Here is a 17,111-nt window from a genome sequence, read left to right as displayed (position 1 = left end):
ACAGTCCAGCCCACGGCAGAGGAGCCCTGTTATCCCTGTGCCTGACCAACACAGAGCTCCTGGCCTGCAGAATGGTGGCCTGGGGAAAGACACTCACCTTGACACAGAAGAGCACAGTGACGAAAAACACGGACACCAGGAGGAAGAGGAAGAACATGAGGAACCAGGCGCTCCAGTGCAACCAGTTGCTGAGGCCCATCATGTGCATGTACTCCTGCGGGGAGGTCAGGCCATCACCCAGGGCTGCACCCACACTTCCCGGGCACGGCCAGGGGCAAGGGGGAGGCCCTGGTCAGGGTGGTGGCTTTGCCCTGCAGCACTGGCGAGGGAGGTGGCAGCCCCAGGTCCCACCAAAGTAGTCCTGAGCAGTCTTCAGCATCGCATGGTGTCCCCCACCTCCCTGGACAGGGGCTGCCACTGCCACAGGAGAACATCTCCCCAGAGAGCTGAGCTGAGCCCCAAACCACAGCAGCTGAGTCCAGCAGGGCCACCATGGTCACCTGGCAGCTGGCCAGCAGGCAGGACAGCCCCATGCCCCAGGGAGGCCAAGCCCTGCACACTTAGTCCCGCTGTTGCAACCACCACATCAGCCAAGCTCCAACCGCCCCCACAACACAACTCAGACATGTGGGTTCCTACATTCAAAAGACAAAAATCTTGCTTCCCACACACTGAACTCTTGAATCCACAAGTGTTGCCCTCTCTGCAAGCCACCTTCTAGCCCAAGAGAAACACCAGCTCTTCAGTCCAGCAGCCTCGGCTGCATGGCAAGAAGAGCCCAGCCTCATCCCGGCGGCAGGATTAGCGACATTCCTCCCTGGGGCTTGCTAATCTGCTGCCATCCCCACCTCCTGCTCGCTGGCTCCACACCCAACAGGGATTTTGTTCCTCATTTAAAGGCAGCACCAGCTGGGAAATGCTGCAGAGGGAGGGGAGCACCCAGATGTCCCACCGCTCACTTACCTTTAGCTTCTTCTCCTTCTCGTGCACGACAGCGCGGACTATGTTGAGCGAGGTGTAGGTGAAGCTGAGCATGAGCAGCAAGGGCAGCTGGTTCTGGATGGCGAGGAGGAAGAGGTCGTTGACGTACGCCGGGTAGGGGAAGCGCTGCACCACCACCGTGATGTTCTCCAGCAGGCTGGTGGAGCTGGTGTTGGTGTGGTACTGCATGATGGCTCTGTCCACGGCATGCTGCACTGCCAGGAAACCTTCTCGGATATAGCCTGCACAGCGAAAACAACACGGGGGAATAGAGATGGGTGCAGGTTTTGACAGAGGCATTGACAGGAGGAGAGAAACTGCCTTTGTGGGAGGGATTGCTTGGGAAGAAGAACAGGAAACAAAAAAAAGAGCTTGTAGGAAAAGCAAAATAAACACCACTATTGACACACTCCTGCAGACAAAGAGGGGCTCAAGAAGGACTTAAATCACAGCAATTTAAATCTTTCATAATCATCATTTAAGAGCAGCTGGTAGGGAAACTCAATTTCAACTGCAGTCGCCTTTCTGCAGGCACGGCTTTATTTTTGTAAGGGAGGAGATTCTCCATCATCATTAACCACCACCAGTGTCACCGGGTTTGTATGTGGTCCCTTTTTTTGTAAACCAATACAGGATACTATGCAGGTTTTGGTGAGGAAGAATATATCCTGTTACTCACACACTTGGCTTAAATTTTTGTGCATTAGAAAACAGTGAAAGATTTTTAATTTTCAACTAGTTTATTTTTAGGTGGGATCTCTGCCACGTGTTACTTGAATGGAAACTCAAATTCTGCTTACAAAGCCCCAAATGAGCATTTTGAAAGTTAGCTGCTTAAAATGACCTAAACAGAGAAGGAAAAAAGAATAAGAGATCGTGAACAATGTTTTATATTAACTAATTTACTAAAGAAACAGCGTAGCGAGGGAATTGATCTGAGCTCCTGGTCACCCCGTCCTGCAGAACATTTGAACAGCAGACACCGTCCTCTCGGGCTCAGGTTTATTTACACGGTGTGAGCAAAACCTGTTTGCCCGCTTTCTCAGCCTCTCAATCTTTTCCTTGACATCGCTGTTGAACGATGGAAGGAGGAAGCCAACTGAGGGAAAGATTCCCTTTGCAGCCGCAGAGGAAGTTCCCAAAAAAGCAAGTGCTAAGCCAGCGCCAGCTCTGGCAACGTCCCCGCTGCCTCCTGCGCGGGCAGTGGTTTGGCTTTCCTTAAAAACCTATGCTCAAACCACAGAATTGCTCTATTTACTTTTAAAGTATTTAAGCAGCGCGATAAACATTGAGCAGTTTGGGCTCTGAAAAAAATTTTCCATTAAAAATATAAAAAGAAAAAAAAAATAATTCACATAAATAAAATTTATTCTTATCTAACTCTGCTCAGCAGAGGCACACAGAGGCCAGCAGTGCCCTAGAAGTTACAGGATAAAATGTAAATATTATAAATAATAAATATAATACATAATTAGAATATTGAAATTAAATTAATTAATTTTTTAAAAATTAACCCATTTATTTAAAATCTCAGAGCCTCAGTGAATCTCTAACAAAGCTGAGCTGCTGTACAGAAAACAACACCCATCTCTTTGGTCGTGAAATAGCCCACGGCAGAGGAGAAGTGGCTCTCACCCGGTGTCCCCCCATCAGCAAACTTGGCCTCCCGGGGCCCGGGCAGCTGGAAGAGCGGGAAGAGGTAGCTGGTGTGCCAGTCCCGGTCCAGGTTGGGGTTCAGCCCCGTCTGCTCGCTCCGTGGCGCGTTCCTCGGGCTGTACTTGAAGCGCAGCTCATAGCTGACCTGGAAGGAGCACACAGAGGGTGTCGCAGGCAGGACACGAAGAAGCCAAGCTGGGAACACAGAGGGCAGGAGGCCCCCCGGCTCCGCTCACCTGGAGGGGCAGCGGGGCCGAGCTCTGCTGGAAGCGGTGCTTGAACACGACGGCGGCCAGCACGCTGCCCGAGCGGTTGTCTGACTTGACGTACTCCTCAAAGTCCTGCTCCGAGGCAAAGCCCTGAGCTGCAGAGGGAGGAAAAACGGAGATGCAGCCACAGAGCACAGCAACTCCTTGTGGGCATCAGCTCAACCACCACTAAAAACATGATTTTGGTCCAGGACAGGAGGGATGCGCTCCAGCCAGAGCTGGGAAACACCCGCAGCTGTCAGACACGGGGGGTTTATATGGGACGGTGCTGTACCCATCACACATGCAGACGATTCCTCCTCCTCGAGAGCAGGAGACAGCTCTCCTTTCAGAGAAAATCCTAGCGTTATCTTCAGTTTGGAACATGAAGCGCTAAAATTTTCTGTGCAATAACATTTCCAAAAATACTTTTTCTCGGGGAAGTGACAGTCACTTTCTTTAACTATTTTAGGGCAATATTTTTCTAGATGGAAACTGCAACAAAATGCAACCAAAAATCAAAACCCTGTAGTTTTAGTGAAACAAAAATAAAACCATTGCCTTGAAGTTCTGAAAAAAAGATGCATCCCAGGAACAGAGCATCAGGATGTATCAGACTAGAAACTGGTACCAATTTCTGGAGCGGAAGCTGCAGCCCCTGGCCCCTGCTCACCTCTGATGCTGATGGGTAAAGCTCTCTCCACCGCCTCGGCAATGCTCCTGACGGCGCTGCTGTTGGAGGGGACGTAAGCCAGCTCCCAGGGGTTGCTGGGGTGCCGGCGGTAGAAGAAGCCTGGCAGGTTATCCACAGACTCAGGGGGGTAGACGGTGGCATTGGGGTGGCTGATGGAGTGCACCCGGTGCCGCAGGGCTATCAGGATGGCGGCGAAGAGCAGTGGCAGGCAGATTTCAATGACTGTCACCAAGATCTGCCGTTTCTGCAGGAAAGAAAAAGGTATAAAAAAATAAGATGTAAACACTGAAGGTAGATCAAACACAGTAACGAGGTTCAGGGCATGGAAATGCCACATGGCAGATGGAAAAGACCTTGAAGATCCTCCAGTCCAACCATTGACCTAACACTGACAGTTCCCAACTACACCAGATCCCTCAGTGCTAAGTCAACTATACTCTTCAACCCCTCCGGGGATGGGGACTCCACCACCTCCCTGGACAGCCCATTCCAACGCCTGACTACCCGTTCTGGAAAGAAATGCTTCCTAATATCCAGTCTAAACCTTCCCTGGCGCAATTTGAGGCCATTCCCTCTTGTCCTATCACTTGTTACTTGGTTTCACAAGGTTTTACAACCTGGGTTTCTCCAGAGCCCAGGAACAACACTGTGCTGGTTCCTACATCCTTCAGGACTTTCCAGCCAAGGTGTTCCCTACCCTAAGCACCGCTCTGTCTCAAACTACCCTCCTTTAGAGCCTTCCCCACCATGCTGCCGGGTTTGAATGAGCTGAGCTGGTCGTTTGCACTTTCCCTCCGTGCTTGCCTAAACCACTCCTGCAGGCAAGCGCAGCGATGTACCTCCCGCAAGCAGGGTCCGTGCCATGGGGACCAGTTGCTGCCGGGAGAACGAAGAGAACAACTTCTGTCAGAGCAGAACCACCTCGCCCAACATTAAAGGGCTGGGAGCTGAAACTACTGTAATTAAATGAAAGGCTGTGACAAGTAAGCAGTGAGGAGGTAAAGCAGAGTGCAGCAAAGCTATTGCAGCCAGTAATGTCTTTGCTGCTGAAGCTTAGGACAGGACATGGGCTCTGCATCCCAGCCCAGGGTGGGACCTCGCAGAGCCTCTGGCTACAGGCATCGGTGTCCCTGCACAGCACCAAGAACATACCCACGAGCTCAGCCTCCACCCCAAGGCCTGCCTGCACTAAACGCTGTGGCTTATTTATTTTTTTAACTGAGCTTCAAGCAACCGGACAATGAACTCGAGTCCAGTGAACGCACTCAGGCAGCCAAGTCAGAGCACGACCCTCCAGTGGTTTCCCCCAGGGCTACCTCTGCTGCAAACTTCCCACTAGCTACTAACACCCGCCACCAACCCAGGCTAATTAACATCCAAGCCAGGTTAATTAGCAGTTAAAACTCTGCTCGTCCCAGGGGAAGTGGGGTCACCTCTGACCGCAGGGGCAGGGGGAGTGGCAGTCCTGACCAGCCCCATGCACACCCATGTCCCTGCAGTGCAACCCCCCTGGGCTGTTTTCCTGCAGGTGCTGGGACATGCTGCTGACCGATGGATTTATGCTTTGTAAAATCCCTGCAAAGGTCGCACTTGCCTCCAAGGAAGGGAGCGGTGAGCACCTGGCTGCTCCCACTGCTGCATCACCCAGCTGGGGTGGGGATGGGAGAGGGAAGCAAGGCTCGGAGCTCGCGGGTAGGAGGGCACAGCTCAGCCCTGTGCCCGCTGCAGGGGCAGCAGCCAGGCAGGTCTGGGTAGGAGAGACGAAATCTGGACCCAGCTGCCTTATTTCCTCCTGCAAACTGAGCTGCCTTCGCCCAAGCCCAGCCCAGGCACAAGAGCAGCACAGCACAGCATGCCAAACCTCACGGCAGCGACAGCTCACGAGATGTCCCCGGCAGCAGGGAGCGGCTCTGGGCGCAGGGATTCAGGGCTGCTCGCTTGGAGCACGCGCCCACAGCAGAAGCAGCAGCATTAACCTCCTCTGCAGGCTCTGGCTAAGACGGGCTTTACAAGACATGGGGGGTTTTCCACCCTCCCACTCCGCCGGGCTGTAAAGAGGAGCAACACCAGGCAAGAGGAGCACCAAGAGGTTTATTCTCACAACTTTGCTGCCTCAGCAATTGCTTTTTCTCGGCAGCACAGCCCCTCCCTGCCATCTCTGCACACTCAGCATTGTTAACCCACCTCCTGCCTGGCCCCACGGCTGCCTGCACAGCCATGCCCCGGCCTGGGGGGCTGCGGTGCCGGCATGAACACGCCAGGTGCCCAGAATCACAGAATCATCTCGGTTGGAAAAGCCCTTGAAGCTCCTCCAGTCCAACCATGAACCTCACCCTGACCGTTCCCAACTCCACCAGATCCCTCAGCGCTGGGTCAACCCGACTCTTCAACCCCTCCAGGGATGGGGACTCCCCCCCCTGCCCTGGGCAGCCCATTCCAACGCCCAACAACCCCTTCTGCAAAGAAATCCTTCCTAAGAGCCAGTCTGACCCTGCCCTGGCGCAGCTTGAGGCCATTCCCTCTTGTCCTGGCGCTTGTTCCTTGGCTCAAGAGACTCATCCCCCCTCTCTGCACCCTCCTTTCAGGGAGTTGTAGAGGGCCATGAGGTCTCCCCTCAGCCTCCTCTTCTCCAGACTAAACCCCCCCAGTTCCCTCAGCCGCTCCCCATCAGACCTGTGCTCCAGACCCTGCACCAGCTCCGTTGCCCTTCTCTGGACACGCTCGAGCCATTCAATGGCCTTTTTGGAGTGAGGGGCCCAAAACTGAACCCACTCATCGAGGGGCGGCCTCACCAGTGCCGAGTCCAGGGGTAAGATCCCTTCCCTGTCCCTGCTGGCCATGCTACTGCTGATACAAGCCAGGATGCCATTGGCCTTCTTGGCCACCCGGGCACACTGCTGGCTCATTATCAATCACCCCCCCAGGTCCCTCTCTGCCTGGCAGCTCTCCAGCCACTCCCCAAGCCTGTAGCGCTGCTGGGGGTTGTTGTGGCCCAAGGGCAGCACCCGGCATTTGGCCTTATTGAAACTCCCCCAGTTGGCCTCAGCCCATCGCTCCAGCCTGTCCCAGTCTCTGCAGACCCTCCCTACCCTCGAGCTGATCAACACTCCCACCCAACTGGGTGTCCTCTGCAAACTTACTGAGGGTGCACTCGATCCCCTCGTCTAGATCATCAATAAGGATGTTAAACAGGAGTGGCCCCACAACCGAGCCCTGGGGGACACCACTCGTGACCGGCCATACGGGGCGAGCACGCTGCGGGCAGGGCACGGCTGTCAGGGCTCCTCTCCTGCCTGCACTGACCGCGGGCTGGAGGCAGCGCCCCCGCTGCCACAAAAACTCCTTCAGCTCTGCAAACACCAAGCATTGAGCTGTACTCAGCGGAGTTATACCTCCCGTCCCTCTGCAGAATGAAAAAAGGTTTTATTTTTCAAATGAGGGTGGAAAGCAGCAGCAAGTAGGGCAGGTTAAGGTGGGCACCGTCTCTGGTGGGGAAGGAACGGAGCCCTGAGCACAGCCCAGCCCAGCCCTCCCGTGAAGGGGGACAGCCGGCCCTGCAGCAGCTGGGGTGAACTGGCTCTTGGCTGGTTTGTCAGGAGGGGCCATGTAGCTGCTCCCCGCATCGCCCCGGCGCTCAGCACCCACTGCCAAAGCCAAAACCCCTCGTTGGGCTTCCCCTGGGAGGAGCCGCCAGACCACAGCCAGGGACAAGCCGCTGCTGCAGCCAGCCCGGGGGGAAAGAGGAGCCTTTGCAAAGGCCACGCTCATAAAACCGAATGCTGCAGATGTCTGATGGTCTTATAATGCAGCTCTAACAGACCAGCTGCCTCCCACTGATTTACTATCGTATTAACCCTCTCGCAGTCTCCTGGGCTGTCTCCAGAACAGCTGCCTGGCTGCCCGCACTCACAGGCTGACACTCATTTACCAGGGCAGGCTTTCGCTGCCGCACAGGTCATTTAAGCTGCCGTATTTGAGGTGACGGGGACACTCATCCATAATCACCACCTCCTCCTGGCCAGGGCTGCCCTGGCTTTGAGCGAGCCACGTGTCCCAGCATCCATATTCACACTGGGGTGATGATGGCTTGGGCGCTCTGCATCGTCATCAGGAGCAGGCTTTTTGGTGGAGACTTGAGAGGAGCAAACACTCCAGGTTGTACTCTGGCACAGCAGATCTGAGTCAGCCCGTGGCCTTGAAAAACACAACAAGAGGTGCCCCTGCCCCAGAGCACACCCAGAAAATTATGCCATTTCCCTGCAGAGGGGATGGGGGATTGTCCTGGGGTGTACAAGGGGGATTCACAGCACTGGCCAGCTCAGCTCGCACACCCACAGAGCATGCTCCTGCCTGCAAATCAGACCTGCTGCCGGTCCCTTTGGTCACATCCTAGCCCTGCTGCCTGCTCCCTGCCCTGCCGGAAGACCAGGCGCAGGCTGCCGCCAGCCCTTCCCTCTCCCTTTTGTTTATTTTTAAAGCAACGTCGTGCTGATCCACAGAAGGGTAATTGAAAGCGTAAAGCCAGGCTGCAGCGATCTCTGCTCCCTCCTCTTCCGCCGCCCTCTGCCAGGGCTGGCTCCGGGTCCCAGCGGAGCCGCAGCATCCGCACGCTGCTTAAAGGCGCTGCAGCCTTGTCCAGCAGCGGGCGAGACGCTGCCAGTCAGCAGGGCAGAGGGGCCCCGAAATCTCTCAACATTAGCCAGCTGCCACACAGAGACTTGGGCTGGGAGCAGATGCCAGGACGATGGTTGTTTAATATTTTTAAGACCCTCAGAAGCTGCTTCTGATGGCTGTAGAAAGTAATGGAGGAAAAGCAACCTGGGCCCCAGTGGGTTTAGAGGCACTGTGAAGCAATCAGCACCTCCAGAGGTGGCTGTGTAACAAGATAGCTCAAGAAACCCACCGTGTGTGGGGGTTAGCTGGCCCCGCGAGAAGGGGGAGCTGAACTCACGGCCGGACTGCAGGAGGAGGGGAATGGCACAGCGTGCACTCGAGGGGACAGGGACAACTGAGCACGCAGCCCTGCCTGCAACTCCCCGGCACAAAAGCAGGATGACACCACATCCACAAAAAAACCCCAGTTTTCCTCCAGGAGATGCTCTGGGCCCATGCTGAAGGTTTGCTGGAGAATCAAGACCCCTGGGCAGGCTCTGATGTACCCACACTTAGTGGTGACAGAGGCAGCCCCCCGAGAGCACGGCACCAGCCTACCTGCAGGATGTAATTCTTCCAGAGCAGCAGCCCAAACTGCCTGAGAACAACCATCCTCCCATCAGAAGGGGACCGCTGCTGCCGCTCCGCAGGACCCTGGAAGAGAGGAGAGAGCTGTGAACGCCAGGCGCTTGTGGACCCAGGCAGCAGGAGGGCAGCACCCCGCATCCCACCCGGCCAGCAACACAAGGGCAGCTCTCTGTTTCCAGCCTGATGTCGCAACAGCTGGCTTGGCCCCAACAGGGGAAAATAACTGTCGTGCTCCCTCTCCAAGGGTCATTACTGACCCGTAAGAGCCAGAGCTTGTTTCTGGCACAATCTGTTCCCGGTTGTTGGCATGAACCAAGCTGCAAGAGAGGGAGGTTGCTGTTCAGAAACCCAGCCTGCCAGCATCAGGGGTCCTTCAGCAGGCACAGGCAGGGAGCAGCTTTCCTTAAGCAGTGGGAGCACAGGGTCACAGAACTGCAAACACCAGCCTAAGGCCACCAAACTCCTTGCAGCCCATTATTCTGGGACTGGTGAAGATTTCAAGCTGCAACATTTTGCAACACTAACAGCACCCTCCCATCAGAAACTCTCCTGGGAGAGGGGAGGATAAGGGCAGGGAAGCAGAAGGGAAAGTTGGTGCTTGAGGATCATACACCCACGTCCTCTCCATCCTGGGAAGCATCTGCCATCCCTCCGAGTTGTTTTTGTCTCCATTTGCAGTGGTGTTTCCTGACGAAGCACTGCTGTCCCACCAGGACGGGCTGTGATTGCACGCTTGCAGCGAGTCACCCAGCAGCGTGGCACAGAGAAGGGGCAGCCCTGGCACAAGCAGAGCCGCCTGCCCACGCTGCCGGACACGGGGCAGCCCCCAGCCGAGCAGCCCCTCAGCCTCTGAGCACAGCAAACCCCCTCTTCCCACAGCGGCGGGGCCGACCTGCATCACAGCAGTGCCCACCAGACCCGCTGCACCTCCACGAGCGGGCAGCTGCCGGGTTCATCTCCGAGAGCCTGTACTCCAAAGCCTGGCAGCACCGAAAGCCGCCGCAGAGACAAGGACGGACCCATTGCCGACCAGCAATGCCCCGGCAGATGCTCAGCAGCACATTTTCCAGCCCCAGTCAGGACGGTATCGGCTCCTTGGATCCAGCCAGCACCCACCAACCTCAGCCCGGAGTTTAGGGTGCCGCAGCGAGAGGAGGGGAGGTTTGCAACCCAGCCTGCCCAACCTTTGCTCCCAGATGGGTGACTGGTAAATGCACATCGTGAGCAGAGCACTGACACCTGGGAGCAACTGAGCCGCAGCAAGAGCAAGCTAAAATCCACATCTGTCTGCAGAGAAAGCAACAAGCATCCATCCACACAGTCTGCCCTACGCAACTACCTCCCTTGAGCCCTCCAGAAGCATCCTCCTGGCTTGGCACGCACCTTCCCATCCCCAAACCAAATCCCGGGTCTGTTCTCAGAGCAGAAAAAAACCCTTCTCTTTGCCACTTCATGTGCACAAGTCAGATTCCTGCAACAGCAAGGGACATCTGTGCTCAAGGACTCTTCTCTGGGCAGAAAAAAAAGCAGGGGTGGTCCACCCCTGCAGCCCAGAAAAGCCCGTCAGACACCTCCCTGGGCAGCAAGCGGAGAAGGAACACCAAAGGTGACTTTCCAACGGTGGCTGCTGCTAGATTTCAGCTTAAACACCTTCAAGCTCATCACAAAGTGGCATGTCTCCAGCTGGCCTCTGGTCCACACATGCCGTGGCAGAAGTGCCACCAGTCTGCCACGGGACCCCACAGCAGGTCCCCCAGCCCCACGCACCCACATACCGCAGACGGCAGGATCTGACACATCTCCAAATGAGCCCCCCTAGGAGCAGAAACCTTCCTCACACGCTCACTTGAAGGGAATCCAGAGCAAATCAAAGGAATCAAAACTTTTTGCTTGTTTTAAAGACGACAAACGCGACAGGTCAGACTGGAGAAGGCTGCTGCCCTTGCAGAGATCCCACCTCCTGCTCCTGCGTCCCTCCTGGCTGCTCGCCCTGCTGCACCCTCAAACACAACCTGACCCCCCGCCCCGGGTCTTACAGTTGCCATCGGGGCTGGTACGTCCCTAAGAAAATGTCAAGCAGCTCTTGGGTAACACAAACACTACACAAAGTTAAAAAACTTCATTATTGTCAATAAATTTTTTCCAAGCTTTCGAGTGTTCCAAGAAAACCTGTACTGGACCTTTCACTCGCCGGAAGATGAGAGAAGGAAGCAGCTCAGCTACCAGGGCTACTCCGATTTGAGAGCAAAAATGGTTTTCCAGGCTTTGGGCATCCACAGAAATGATTTTTTACAACCCAAAAGGGAAAACCTTTTTTTGGAAGGTGCTGCCTGGATCAGCCCCAAGATGCCCATGACCACAGGCAGTTCAGGCAGGGTCCCCAGCACCCCCTCCGTCTGTCTTGGGACAGCCTTTGGCAGGAAAGGAGGGCTGTGCACAGCCGGTCCAAGATGAGCTCAGAGACACTGCTCGTACCTTTCAGGACACCCCGCGATGCACTTGCCTACTTGTGTGGCAACAGGCCAGGGTCTCCCCTCCGGAGATTGCTCTCCTGTCTGCACTACACGCTGCATGGGAGGAATGACTTTCCCAGCAAGAGGTACAAAGATCTGGGGGAAGAGGGAGACAGACCACCACCAGCTACTGGGAGAACAACGCAGTTCCTCTTCGCCCTGCTGGAAATACCCTGCTCTCCACAGCTGGCTGTGGTGGGAGGAAGAGCCTCCTAAATACATGAGCACAGATTCACCCTGGCCATCCCCAGGGAGGTCAGCGAGGAAGGAGACCCTCCTGCCTGCTTGCCCGCAGCCCAGATGGATGGAAGCCAGGCAGGTCCTCGCTGCTGGGCCAGCACCACCAGCCCCCACCACCCCGCCGAGCGCAGGACGGAGCCGTGCCAGGTAATGTGGCAGCAGTGCCAGCTGCCAGCCCGGACCAGAGCTCTCCTGCTGGTGGATTTAGATGAGGACAGGCTGAGGATCGGCAGGGATCAAGGCCACAGCATCCCACCTCCTGACCCACTTCCACACTGCCTCGTCGCCGGGAGCCGGACATCCCCAGCCGCCGTCTCAGCGGAAAGGGCTGGGCGAGCCGAGCAAAGGCCACGTGCTCCTGGGAGCTGGCAGTTATTTTAGAGCACTCGCCGCATTTCTGCTCTTCTGATGTCCTGTTCCCATAGAAACGAGGCCTGGAAATGGCAGACGTTGCCTTTTTTTTTTTTTATAAAATCAACGTTTCTCCCCACTGACTTGCAGAAGCACCATGTCATCCCTAGAAGATAAGCTGCAGATCCTGTTGGGCACCTCCATCCCCGTGGCCGTGCCGAGGACCGCACAGTGCCTGGGGTGGTGGCATTAGACACCTAGCAAGGGCTGTTGGTACCCAGGTGCTTCTCACGCTGCTGCTGGAGCAGGAAATGCCTCTCTGCTCCCCGCAGCACCCATACTGGAAATTAAAAACACGAGTACCCATGGCGGGGAGAAAGAGTTTTTTTAGCCAGCGTTTTCAGGGAGAGCATGTGATTTCTGACTCCTGCATGTCCAGAAAGTCCCGTCTCCTACAGCGGGGTCTTGCCAAAAAGCAACCAGGGCTGGTGGCCACCAGCCCAGCCACAGGTGCTCAGCAGCACGCAGCTCTCACTGCTGGTTTTTTCTTCTCCCTCTCACTGTTCACAGAGATGCAAGAATCACAACACAGCCAGACCATAAAAACCCCACCTACTGCAGCGTGAGAGGTTCTGCAAACAGAGCAATAAAACTTTCTAGGAGGCTGCAAGCCCGGCAGGGTGCGAGGGGCTGCTGACCCAGCGCCGGCACCAAGCGCACAGGACCCAGCAGCCTTGCAGCCCTCTGCAAAACCAGCGCTCCACCGAGTCCCCTATGGATCTGTTTTTTCCCCAGATGGGAACTTCAGGCCTCAAAATATAGAAGTAAACAGAAAGAGCACCAGGGCTGGGACCCGTTGGCAGAACTGAGACCTCGGTTTTGGGCCTGGCCGGTGCCCCAGAGCGAGGCAAGGAGGGGGCTGGTGGGCCTGGGGAGCCTGGCAGGCTACTGGGCGACTGAATCACGTCCACAACAAGCCCCTGCGCTCAGGCAGCAGCAGGAGGAGGGAAGAAGCAGCTCCATCAGAGCTGGTCATACCCTTTGCTTTAAAAATATCTTTGCAGTTGCACATAAACAGCCAAATTCTCTGCAGATTCAGTGGCCTCATGGATTCGGTAAAGGAACAAGGTCTGGAGCTCGATGGGGGTGTTCTTGTGAGCCCTCGTACAAACCATCCCCTGCCGCTCAGTTGCCACCCGGGCACGCTGCAAGCCCACGGCAAACAACGCCCAGGTGAGCTCCCTCCCCTCGGCGGCTACTGTGCTTGGGCTGCGCTTGCCGTGGGCTAAGAGCAGACACAGAAATAGCCGGCGAAGCAGTGCTGCCACACACCTGAACCCTGGAGAGCCGAGCTGCGGCGTGTTTGCCCTTTCAGGAAGCCGTGGCTATCGGCGGCACCTGCATGGCCACAAGCGCTGGGGCGCAGCCGGGTGCCAGCGGGTGCTCGCTCGGCCACCGACACCCCCCAGGAGCCGGTGGCCCAGCCCCGGGGCGCAGCGGGGAGGGGTGACCCAGGGCACCCCCCTGCGCCAGCCACGGCTGAAGATGCCGGCCAGGCTCCCGGAAGGCGCAGCCCTTCTCCCGGGCGGCGGCAGCGACGCGGGCCCGTACGTGCCTCCCCGGCGAGTCCGGCAGGGGCGCGGCGCTGCCGGCGAGGGAGCCGGGCACATGGCCGCCGCCGCCCCCATCCCGCCTCCGGCCCAGCATCCCCGCCGCTCCCGGGATGTTTGCGGGGGGGGATCCGCGCCGGCCGCACCAGGGCACGGCGAGGTCTGAGCACCGGGGGCTGCCCGCGCCGGGCCGACTCCGCCCCGGAGACCAGGCGGGCGGGGTGGCGCCCACCGGGACCGGGCTGCAGCGCGGAGCCGCTCCACGGCGCTGCCCCGGCGGGCGGAGCCGGGCGAAGGGCCCTCGGAGGCTGCCGCAGCCCCGGGCGGGGCCGCCCCGCCGACCGGCCGCGGAAAGGCCGCTGCCCCCGCCCCGCCGGGCCGGCACCCCCCCCGGCCGACCCCCCCCCCGGCCGCGGCGTCCCCCCGCCGGCGCTCCCGCGCTCCCGCACTCACTCACCGGCCCGGGCGGCTCCGGCTGCGGCTCCGGCCCGCGGCCCCGCCCGCCCCGACCGCCGGGACCGGACCCGCCCCGCCCCGCGCACGCGCCGCACCGGCGGGCGGGGCCAGGGCGCGAGGGGGGTGTGCGTCATCGAGTGTGAGTGTGAGTGTGAGTGTGAGTGTGACCCTCTGTGTGTGTGTGTGTGTGTCGGTGTTGGTGCGTCTGTGTGCACACATGTGTGTGTGAGTGTGACCCTCTGTGTGTGTGTGTGTGCACATGTGTGTGTTTCACCATGTGTGTGTGACCCTCTGTGTGTGTGTGTGTGTGTGCGCGCGCGCATCACCCTGTGTGTGTGTGTGTGTGTGTGTGCGCACATGTGTGTGTTTCACCATGTGTGTGTGACCCTCTGTGTGTGTGTGTGCATCACCCTGTGTGTGTGTGTCACTGTGTGTGTGTGTCTCGGTGTGTCTGTGTGTGTACATGTGTGTGTTTCACCATGTGTGTGTAACCCTCTGTGTGTGTGTGCATCACCCTGTGTGTGTGTCACTCTGTGTGTGTCGATGTGTCTGTGTCTGTACTCGCATGTGTGTGTGTTTCACCGTGTGTGTGTGACCCTCTGTGTGTGTGTGTGCATCACCCTGCGTATGTGTGTGTGTGGCTCTGTGTGTGTCAGTGTGTCTGTACTCGCACATGTGTGTGTTCAGTGTGTGTGCGCATCACCCCGTGTGTCTGTGTGTGTGTCTCAGTGTGTCTGTGTGCGCACATGTGTGTGCATCACCCTGTGTGTGTGTCACTCTGTGTGTCAGGTGTGTCTGTGTCTGTACTCACACGTGTGTGTGTTTCACTGTGTGTGTGCATCACCCTGCATGTGTGTGTGACTGTGTGTCACTCTGTGTGTGTGTCTGTGTCTGTACTCACACATGTGTGTGTTCACTGTGTGTGTGCATCACCCTGCGTGTGTGTGTGTATGTGTGTGTCTGTACTCACACATGTGTGTGTTTCACTGTGTGTGTGCATCACCCTGCGTGTGTGTGTGACTGTGTGTATCACTCTGTGTGTGTGCGCATCACCCTGTGTGCATGTGTATCACTGAGTGTGCCACTGTGTGTGCGCGTGTGACTCTGTATGTGTGTCACTGTGTGAGCACACGTGTGCATGTACCACTCTGTGTGTGCATCACTCTCTGCCTGTGTGTTACTCTGCGCATACACATACACCCTGATGCACAGCACTGTGTGTGTGTGCGCACTGGGGGGGGGGGGTGTGTGTGCACAGGGCATCGCACGTACACATGGGTGTGACCGTGCACGTGCATGTGGGGCGGTGCGCGAGTGCAGGGCACGGCAGAGTGTGTGTGCATGCACTAGGCACTGTGTGTGTGTGCACAGGTGGGGGAGCGTGTGCGCGCACACACACACGTTCATGTGTGCACACACATGCACGTGTCTCAGTGCGGAGCTGCATGTGTGTGCCCAGGAGGGCCTGCGGGAACCCCACTGCCTGTAGAGTGTGCGTGTAAGGGGCTGCGGGTGTGCCAGGGGCCCATGCATGCGTGTGCAGGGGACTGTGCGTGTGCAAGGGGCTGCGCGTGTCCGTGACACAGGCTCACGCGCTCTGCCGGGGGCTGTGGGGGTGAGCGGCCGTGCATGGCTGTGCTGCAGGGGCCGCTCGGCCTGAACCCTCCCTAGTTCCCGATGCACGGTCTGTGCCGCCGTGTCCGTCTGTCCAGCCCTCCCGGGCCCGGACGGCAGCACTCCCCACCGTGCCCTGCCCCCGTGTTTGGGAACACACGCCAGCTCGGGCCCCGGCCGGCTGGGCAGCGTGCGTGGGAACGCGGCGCTCCGGGGCCACTCGGCTGCCGAGTGGCACCTTCCAGATAAGGATGAAAGTGCCGGCAACGAGGGGGCTCATGGAGGCCGGAGGCTGGCAGCCCTGCCTGGCCCCCATCAGCCCTGCCCGCGCCCGCGGCCGGCTGCCAAGTTGGCAGGTGAATGGGCTGGAGGAGCGAGCCCGGCTGCTGATGCCGGGAACACCAAAGGGGGGGAAGTTTGCTGTGGGCATGTTACGGGAGAGGGAGGAGGAAGAGGAGGGTGGGGAGAGGGGACGGGGACAAGGACGCAGCTCTGCTGCGTGAACGAGGGGCGTGGGGTCCCCCTTGGGCGGCTGCCTGGTGCTATGAAGTGCCTGGGGGTATTTGGGGTGCCATGGTGACCCTCACCCCCTCCTGGCCTTGGCAGGCAGGGGAACAGGGCAGCCTCGAGCCGTTGCTTTTCTCCACATGAGAAAGAGAAGCAATTTTTGGGGGGTCTCCATTTAGATGAATGCTGAGGTGATGGGTTTGAGTGTGATCGCTTTGGAGACGGTTCTCTCCTACGATCTCTTCATCTTTGTCAGCGTGGGGTTTCATAGTCACCCACTGTGCCCTGGCTGGCCACTGGGAAAGGAGAAAATAAACTAAGAAACAGAACCAGAGCAAGGGTGAAGCTGTCTCAGCAAAGGAGAGCGGGAAGCAGCTGTATCAGCTTTAAAAATAGCCACGTACAAACAGAGAGTGACACCCCATGACTGCACTGCCAGGACCCATCACTGCCTCGGTGACTTTGTTCCTGTCACCAGCAAAAGCTGAGGTTTGGCTTCCCCGGGGCACCCAGAGCGAGTCACAACCATGGGTCTGGCCCCGTAACAGTCGCCCACTGGGTTTCTCCCCGCTGGCCGCGCTCTGCCTGGAGCGTGCTGGTGCTGCGCGGGACGGGGTGGCCACAGAAGAAGTGTCCCCACTGTTTGGCCTGGGCTCGGGTCCCACCTCCCACTGGGCTGCACTGGGAGAGGCACAGACCCGGCCGTCACCTGCAGAGCCACAGCCCGGAGCTGTGTCCCCGCCCGGCCTCGGCGCGTTCGACAGACGCCAGCGGAGCTGAAGCCCATCTGCCAGGGACAGCCAGGCAGCCGCCAGACCACAGCAAAGCTTTCCCACTCGCACTCCAGGGCTCAGAGGCAGGAAGGAGCCAGCCCAGCTCAGTGACTTGCCACCCCGCAGCAGAGCTGCACGTGCGCTTTGAAATGTGAATAATGCAGGTTGGCTGGGCGTGGGGTGGCACGTGCCTTCCCACCGAGCGTGGTCTGGCGGAGGGCTCGTCA

The 17,111-nt window shown here is 57.9% G+C and overlaps 1 protein-coding gene across 1 annotated transcript in view; it reads right to left on the bottom strand.

Annotated features, from left to right (window-relative positions):
* ABCA3 (ATP binding cassette subfamily A member 3) overlaps nt 1–14,052 on the bottom strand; it is a 33,419-nt gene extending 19,367 nt beyond the window's left edge. Inside the window, exons 1-7 of the mRNA XM_074840438.1 lie at nt 13,992–14,052; nt 8,791–8,886; nt 3,559–3,823; nt 2,874–3,001; nt 2,617–2,782; nt 964–1,223; nt 98–214 (exon numbers count right to left, since the gene is read on the bottom strand). Of these exons, the coding sequence (XP_074696539.1) occupies nt 98–214; nt 964–1,223; nt 2,617–2,782; nt 2,874–3,001; nt 3,559–3,823; nt 8,791–8,844 (990 nt within the window). The 5' untranslated portion in view covers nt 8,845–8,886; nt 13,992–14,052. The remainder of the gene's footprint in view (nt 1–97; nt 215–963; nt 1,224–2,616; nt 2,783–2,873; nt 3,002–3,558; nt 3,824–8,790; nt 8,887–13,991) is intronic.
* Between the last annotated feature and the right edge of the window lie 3,059 nt (nt 14,053–17,111).

This window comes from Strix aluco, chromosome 15 (genome assembly GCF_031877795.1).
Source record: "Strix aluco isolate bStrAlu1 chromosome 15, bStrAlu1.hap1, whole genome shotgun sequence".
Taxonomy (NCBI): domain Eukaryota; kingdom Metazoa; phylum Chordata; class Aves; order Strigiformes; family Strigidae; genus Strix; species Strix aluco.
This window is presented reverse-complemented; position numbering and strand designations above follow the sequence as displayed.